Source organism: Calidris pugnax, unplaced genomic scaffold (assembly GCF_001431845.1).
Source record: "Calidris pugnax isolate Ruff unplaced genomic scaffold, ASM143184v1 scaffold123, whole genome shotgun sequence".
Taxonomy (NCBI): domain Eukaryota; kingdom Metazoa; phylum Chordata; class Aves; order Charadriiformes; family Scolopacidae; genus Calidris; species Calidris pugnax.
In genome coordinates, this window is record NW_015090876.1 from 1358951 (window position 1) to 1367190 (window position 8240).

The 8240-nt window shown below is 51.7% G+C and overlaps 1 protein-coding gene across 5 annotated transcripts; it reads right to left on the reverse strand.

Moving 5' to 3' along the window:
• Window positions 1-1181: 1181 nt before the first annotated feature.
• CHST12 (carbohydrate (chondroitin 4) sulfotransferase 12) lies at window positions 1182-8240 on the reverse strand. 5 transcript variants are annotated; one of them, XM_014946168.1, is made up of 3 exons: window positions 7679-8066; window positions 6773-6839; window positions 1182-2959 (listed from the first exon to the last, which is right to left on the reverse strand). In XM_014946168.1, the coding sequence occupies exon 3, from the start codon at window positions 2862-2864 to the stop codon at window positions 1605-1607; it is 1260 nt and encodes a 419-aa protein (XP_014801654.1). In that variant the 5' UTR covers window positions 2865-2959; window positions 6773-6839; window positions 7679-8066; the 3' UTR covers window positions 1182-1604. The 5 variants fall into 5 exon arrangements, with proteins under 5 accessions (XP_014801654.1, XP_014801656.1, XP_014801655.1 ...); XM_014946170.1 differs by having other exon boundaries at window positions 7661-8066; XM_014946169.1 differs by lacking the exons at window positions 6773-6839; window positions 7679-8066 and adding an exon at window positions 8129-8240.

Below are 8240 nucleotides of genomic sequence, written 5' to 3' on the forward strand. Positions count from 1 at the left end.
CAGACAGTTTTTGTAGAGCAATTCAGAGAGAAAGAAAGAAGCAGATTCAGCTGATGAGACACAAAAATTCTCTCTCAAAGCACTAATTTCCTTTGGGAAGCAGCCCACATGCTCCCAGCACAGTGGGCAACCATGGCTCCTGCAGCAGGTCCCAGCAAGGCAGATGATTAAATCTGCATCAGTCACTTGGTATAAACAGAAAGGCGGCGGATGAGGATGCAGCGTCACGCGCGGTAGCAGGCACTCGGAAAACAAATGAACTTTGGGTTCACCTTGACGACTGCTTATTGAAAGAAACCTTTCAGAGCATCTTCTTCCAGGGATAAAGACCTACATCCCTGCCACATCCCCTTAAAGTGTGCCCAGGAATGAGGACAGGGGAGTTCTCGAGGCACCTGCACCACACACAGCCCTGACCAGGTCACGGAGCAGCACATCACCTCCCTGTCCTGTAATGGTGTGACAATGGTCAACCTGTGTAAGCCACTGCAGCGTGAAGCCTGGATGCCAGTTCCTCTGGACAGCACGTTCATCCAAGAGCACACTCTGCCCATCCAGGTTGGACACAACACCCAAGAACTTCTGCCCAGAGAAGATACGGATTCCCCATCCCTGGAGGGGTTCAAGGCCAGGTTGGAGGGGGCTTGGAGCAACCTGGGCTGGTGGGAGGTGTCCCTGCCCAGGGCAGGGGGTTTGGAACTCAATGATCTTTAAGGTCCCTTCCAACCCAAATTATTCTAACTTCAGGCACCGTCCTGGAATGGGACATGTCACAGAAGATGCTCTACTCTAGCAGGTACACAGGGGCTGAGGAACATCAGCTTTTAGGGAAGCAGAGTCCCACCAGCCTTTACTGGAAGATGAAGCAGCACAGAGGTATTGTGTTGGCCACCTGCATGTCCTGGAACACCCCACGGGGCTTGGCGTCACTGGGCCCAACAGCCATTTCCTTCCTGTGACCCTGGTGTCACGTTCACCAGCTGGGAATGGTGCGTGTCACCAGAGCACTAGTGTTCTTCAGGGCTCTTTGGCAACATCTGGCACTGACCCATCCCCTCTGCCTCAGAGCAACTACCAGCAGACGTGGCTGGTGAAGGCACCACCAACCCAGCTCCCAGACAGACACGAGTGCTCTGCAAACCTCCTGAGACAACACACAGAGGCAGGGGCATCGCTTCTTGGGTTTTTCTTTTACTTTTTTTCTTTTTTTTTTTTTATTCCTTCCCTTCCTTCGCCACCACACACACTTCGTATTAAATATCTTAAATATATTAATTTTTAAAAAGTATTAATAAAAAGCTACTGAAGGACACCGCTGGCAGAGTGACCAAGGGCAGCAACCCATTGCCAAACATGGGGACGTTTTAAAAAAAGAAAACCCAGAAAACAAGGGATAACCAAAAAAATCTGGCATTTTTTGCAGATGCACGGCTGGAACACCCTGGACTCTGGCATTATTGCAAAAATGGAAGGGGAAGTGGTAGAAAAAATATATTCCGTTGTACCAACCTGTATGGGGAAGGGAGTTAAGAGCGAAAATGAGGAAGCTTTAAACATTTTTGGTATTTCAGACGTTCCCTCCCACACCCACCACCCAATCACTTTTAGTCTTTAAGCAAGTTTTCTGGCTTGGGGTAGCCAAACAGTACAAAGTCTGCTTCGTAAAGCTTGTAGAGCTGCTGCCTCCAAGCCAGAGGGATTTTGGCAAACCAGTCATCTTCCCAGCTGCTGGCAGTCCTGTTCCGGTAGCTGGGGGGGAAGCGAAGCAGCCTGTCCACTTTGAGGAGCTGCAATAGATAAGCAGCATCCTCATCCAACGTCTCCAGCTTCCCAATGAAATCATAGTCTATCTGGCACGGGTGGCACAGGCGGTAAACCTGCCTCCAGTGCTCATTGAAGGGGGCCATCTTCTCTGTCCTGGGATCCAGTAAGTACTGGATGAAGTCAGAAAAGGAGACTTTGAGGCCTGCCCCGAAGGCCTCGCTGACGGAGGTGGGAAGGTTGGTATGGTTGGAGTACAGCTTTAGCATGGGGATGGCGAAACGCCGGTAGAACTCCTCGTTCTCCAGCTCAAATTTGCTGCGAAAGGCAGAGATGAGGCGGACAAAAGGGTCTCGTACAAAGAGGAACTTGGTGTACTTCTTCAGCTTGATCTTCATGAGGTGCCGGGAGAACTTCCCGTAACGGCGCCAGAATTTGTTGAAGGTCAAGTGGGTGCTGGTGTTGTGGACGTGTTCCCGGGGGATATCCAGAGGGTTCCGGTAGGGCACCCCCTGGTCCAGCAGGCTCTCGCTCAACACAATCATCACCCGTTTCCAGTTGGTGCAGGCCACCTTGGGGACGTAACAGTAGATGATGCCGTGGCGGTCATCCACGATCAGGTGGTTGAGCTCGTAGTTTGGGATGTCATCAAAGGAGCGCTCCTTGGTAGGGAAAGCGAAGCTGGAATTGGCACAAAACTCCCGCAACGTTCTCTGCCGCTCCATCTGCAGTTTCTCTTGGTCCAAGCTGTTTCGGGCATTGTGCGTAGACCAGTCATAGCCCCGCACGTTCTCCTCCAAATTGCTCACCACAGGCTTGCTGGAGCCCTGGACGAGGAGCTGCTCTGTCTTTCGGGGGATGGAACTGTTCTGTTTCAGGTTGGAACTAAGCAGCTTTGCCAGAAATTCATCTACATCTGGCAAGGCTTCCCAGTCTTCACCTGCCGTGATGCCAGGGATGGCTCCTGGGGAATGAGGTCTGGAGAAGGACGTATGCAGGTAGAAGTGAGCCGTTCCCACATTGTCCCAGTAAACAATGATGAGGAGGATCATGAAGATGGAGACCAGCACCACAGAGAGACGGAGGAGCCGTGCTTTGGTCATCCTGACACCTACTGTGAGAGCTGGCTTTCACCTGGATTCACCTCCGGCTTGTAGAGCGCTGCTTGGGATCCAGCATGGTGCTGCGGACCAGGAGCCTGGAAAGGCATCAGACAAAAAAAAAGTCAGTTGAACCCTCAGTCACTCTGGTTTGGAGAGAACAACCTTGCACAATCAAGACTAATCGGAGGCCTGAGCATCCATTTCTGCATGGGGAGAGCTGTGTGAGTCTGAGGTATCCACAGAGACCCCACGGAGAAGAGCTGAGAGGCCAAAAGGAGGCACAACACGTTGCAATTTTCCTAGTTTTCACAGCAATCATTGATTTTTATCAATCTTGAGCTTCTAGAGTCACGCAATTTCAAAAGCAGCTCTGTTTTACTTTAAACAAATAAATAAAATATAAAGATTTCGGGCCTAGAGTTTACAGAGGGAAGTTTGAGTGTGTTAAAAAATACAATTATATAGAGAAAGAACGCAGCGCCAACTACCTTTCAGACCTCCTTGATTTTTAAACGTATCTAACACACAACAGGAAGAAAGAGGGCTTAATCCACAATTTTAGCTTGTGACATCGCATCGTCACCTCCTCTCCCCAGGAAGATGCTCTGAACCGCTGTGCTGAAAACAAAGACCTTATTGGAGTTGTAACTACACAGCTGAAGACGCCGCTGCCTCAGTGGCTAATGCAAGCCCCTGTGGAGAGAACATCACTGGCCCAAACACACCATCTTATTTAATCTGTGTGAGGATGACACCTCCAAAGCCTGTCTTGGTAGCTCCTTCATTTTGCCAAGAACAGAGATTACACAAACAGTTTTCCTACAAAATCCCCCAAAAGGACACGGTCTTGATAAGAGCCACCCATCAATAAAAACCTAAAGGAATGACTACTTTTAACAGAATGATTTCTGATTAAGGATGCTCTGGTAAATCTTTGTCCAAGTCTGGATTCTGTTGAGTCAGGACCTCTTTTCCTGGTTTAACATAATTCATATTTCTATCACACTCATCCCTAACCTTGCTCACCAAAGACAGGTGAAAAATCACTGTTCAAAGGGCAGCTCAGAAGATCTTTTCTGGAGGGTACATCAGAACCCTCTGCTGTACCCTTATTTACTTCATTATTATTTACTTCAACCAGTCCCATCTTTTCTCTGCTACCTGCTTCCCTGCTGACTGCCAGCCCCTTTCCACCAGCAAGATCCATCTCCCCACCTGCTGCATGTTCTCTGGAGGAGGCTGGCACACCAGCCCTGCTCTCTCTCCAAGCAATCAAGGAGCCCGGGAAGAACAACACAGTAAAGCGAGGAGCAGCTATCTAGTATTTTGAGAGAGAAACCAAGGTTTGCTCTTTTACAGTCGCTCTCTGCAAGATTTAGTGCCAAAAGACAAGCAGGAAGTAGTCACTCCAATCTCCTCCTCTCCTCCAAGCCCCTGATTATGAACACAGAACAGAACCTACAGATAGAAACCAAGCACCACCCTGTCTGCCAGACATCCCCATTCTCCCCAACGGCTTCAGAACAAACCCTGCAAACACCAGCCTGCCCTGAAAAGCTTTTCAAAACAAAGATTGTGTCTCTCTCCCTCCCGAAACACAGAGGTTGTTCCCCAGCCAGTTCACACACCACCCTTGCAGAGCAGCAACCCCACCCTGAGCAGGGATGAGAAGAACCTGAGAGTCCAGATACGCAAAAGGGCTGAGCTCTGTCACTCCCGGGGGAAACACACTCAGCACTTTTGAAGCTGAGCATTGAATGACTTCTCCAAAGAACCATCTGTGGCTGTGCTTATGCCTCAGGGATGCCCAATTTTACCAAAGTCCTGGTTTCAAACACTAGACCAAAAGCCTTAGACCAGAATTTAGTAAGAACCAGGAACTATACCAGATACAGTTACATGTCAATGTACTATCTCAGCTTGTCCTAAAAGACATAAAATGCAGAACCGAAGATTTAGGGTTTTTTCTACCCTGGTGTATTTATTTATGCTTCAGAGGTGGGGAAAGCCAGAAATTCAGTGTGGCTGTAGCGTAACATGTGGCTTTGCAACGCAACACCACACACTGTGCTTCCTGGAGCCAGGCTGTTACTCTACATGCAAAGAGGAGCTGGAGGAACTGCAGTCAGAACACTCTGCACTCCGCGGAGCAAGAAGCAGGCATTACTCAGCAGTAAATCTTTAGCTCGTCAAGACTGAGGACGGAGCAGATCTAAGAACACCCAGAGAGATGAGCAGGGAGTTAAAGAAGGGGCAAATTACATATGTGCGTCAGCACTTCAGGCCAGGCATCTGGGTCCAACAGCAGAAGATAATGGAGCGAGGCTGCCAAGCCTACTGCTTGGCACACTTCTGGGTGTGCGTTTTTGCCTCGAATCTGTTCTTGCTTTCCAGCCGGTTCGCTGCCGAGGGCAGGGACTGCCCCCTGCTCGGGATGAATAGGGTGCCCACTGCGCACAGAATTCCTAGCACACTGGGTCTCCAATGCCACCCGAGGCCTCTAGGCTGGCTGGAATGCAGCAAGCCCGGGAAGCTGCAACGGAGCATCCCTTTCTGCCACCCCTACACCCAGCAGCTTCCACAGCTTGGGGCGTTTCTGCAAAGCTGTCCCAACCCCAGCGAGGACAGATCACCCCCTGGGCAGCAGCCACAGAAGCAAAGGAGACACTGTGTGTGGCAGACAAGCATTCCTCGGGCAAACAGAAGGAGGGCTCTTCGTCAAAGCCACCACCATAACGTAGCTTCACTGAGTGCAGCCCAAGGGCTCCAGCCTGCTTTCCAGGACACAGCACGCAGGTCTGCCAGAGCTTTTGGCTTTTCCAAGACACACAGCAGCGAGCGAGCGGCCCGGAATCGAAATGACTCCACTTCTGTTAACTCTACCAGTGCCAGAGAGGAACCCTGGAAAAGGGCAATAACGCAGCTTGATTCCCCTTCATGAGAAAAACGCTGCAGAAAACAGAGTGACTCTATTGACTACAGTACATCCTCTTCCTGAGCACTTCACAAAGGAACGCCAGACTGAAAGCACAAATTAGAGGTCTCTGTGCACATCAGAGGGAACGCGCCTCCATCCTCCCCTTGCCAGAATCAAAAGGAAAAGCCTCCAGGAGGAGCCAAGAATTTACATTCAAGTTTAACCCAAAGTCACCAGCCAACAAGAACGTGCACCAGGATCCACACAAAGCTGCTTCTGTGACACGACGCTGGCAAACCGGGAAACGGACCAAGTGCTATAATAGTCCTACAGAGTCCCCTGAGCAGCCACCCCGTGATCATCTCCAACCTTGAACCTGGCCTGAGCGTGAACCAAGGCCAACTTCTCCCCATCCCAGGCCCGAGAAGGACACTGAAGGTCTAAGGTCACTGGTCCCATCCTCTATCACAAGCCACCATGTCAAATAACCACCTCTCAAACTCTCACTTAAAACCAGAAAGGGGCACGTCCCCCCAGCACTCTTATTGCAAAAACTATTGCAGATGCAACTGCCCAGGGATTTGGAAACCTTATTTGCACTTCACAGCCTGATTGTAACTGTTTGTTCTCAGGGCAAACAGCAGCTTAAGAAATTCCTGTCTCTTTCCTCCTTTCCTCTTGGCTTCTACGCAACAACTACTTCCTCTCACAGCCTCTCCTTGCAAAAGAAAGTAACTCCAGCTCACTTCGAGGAGCAGTAAGGCCTACAGAAAATAAAAGAGCTTACACACGGGTAACACGCTGGAGACAGGGGATGATAACCCACCGCTGTGAACAGCAATGGTTTTGAAGGGGCTGTGCCTCCAAAGGCTTAGATGCAGAGTCTTATCTCTTCTTGCTTTGTGTCTCCCCAGGCTTGTCCCTCTCCCATTGCTCCTAATTCCCCGTGGGGAAGCGCAGGGCACGGGTCAGGCACCGAGCACCAGCTCACCTCCTCCAGCACCCGCTCGTTCTAACGCCAGAAGACACAGGATTTCAGGCTGGGGCTTTGGCTGCTTCTGAAGACAGAAAGAGGCGGAGTGAGAACTTTTAAAAACATTCATAAACCCCAAATTCAAACGGATACTTTCCCTTGGGGCACCTGCATTCACCAGCAATCACTCAAACCATACAGCCTTCTTTACCCAGGTATCACAGTACACACCTGCTACCAGTTACACTTCAGGATTAACCAGGCTCTAGAGAAAAGAAGCCAATTTAACCACCTGCAGATGCAGAAGCTGCTCCCATCAGCCAAAGCAGATGGATGCTGTATCAATAACCAGAAACGAATTTCATGCCCTTGGCTGTCACTCAATACATTGATCCTCCCCAGCCTTCCAAAAATCTAGCACCCTTTGCAGAGCAGGGAAGTTTTAACCCATGCAATGACATCAGCAGTTACATTAGTATAAACGCAGCATAAGCAAAAAATAGGGCTTGCATTGCATGTTTTACCCCGATTTAGCACACACATGCCAGAGAGCAGCAAAAGAACATCCTCATCTGCACAGCTATCCCTCTGCCTTCCCTCCCACCGCTGCCACAAAGCCTGGTTTGTACAGGCTTGGCAGCACCGCTCGCCTCCTTTTTTAATATCCATTCTCGGAAGTTGTCCCAATACCCATATTGCTAGGATTTCCAGCAGCAAACTCCCGAAACGCAGCGTGTCCTGCCCGTTCACTAACTTTACCACAAACTTCCAGCGCACCCATCGCTCCTGGCCTCACAAAGGCAGGCAGAGCCTCAGCAAACCTCGCTGCCCCCAGCCCCGGCCCGAACCAACCCCCCGAGGGGTGTTGGGGACCGGGATGGAGACCCCACCACTCGCACCACCCACCTTCCCTGTACAAAACACCTGATTTTAGCCTAGTTTTTGCTGTACGAAGAGCAGCTCTGAAGTTCTGCGCACGAAGTTCAAGCTGGATTAACCACGTCTGGGCGAAGCGACGTTGAAAGCCATGGTCTGCAGCCGCCAGACGCTCTCCCAGGAGGAGGAGGAGATGATGGTCCTTGGGTTGGCTTCTACAGCCGCTCACCGGGTCCAGAAGCCACACGGGCTGCAGGACGACACGGGAACACCCCACAAGCCGGCTGTTCCCCAGGCCCAGCACCAGCGGCGGAGGGGGGACCAGCCGAGGCTTTATGCCGCGGAGAAGGAGGCACCGCCGGGCACGGCCGCCCCTCAGCCCTCCCGCCGCCCCGGCCGCCTCCCCGCCGCGGCAAGAGGGCGGGCAGCGCTGCCCAGCCCCGCCGCACGACGCCCCGGCTCCTCACCGAGCTCTGCCCGCCGGCCCCGAGCCCTCACCTGCCACTGGGGAGAACCGGAGGGGGGACGACACCGTGCCCCGGTTGCCGAGTGGAGCCGGCCCGCTCCCGCCTCACCCGGACAGGATCCCCTCACCCGCCGCCACACCCGC

Bases quoted from the DNA above. Each gene is read 5' to 3' on its own strand.
- CHST12 (XM_014946169.1), bottom strand. From the start codon at position 2,864: ATGACCAAAGCACGGCTCCTCCGTCTCTCTGTGGTGCTGGTCTCCATC.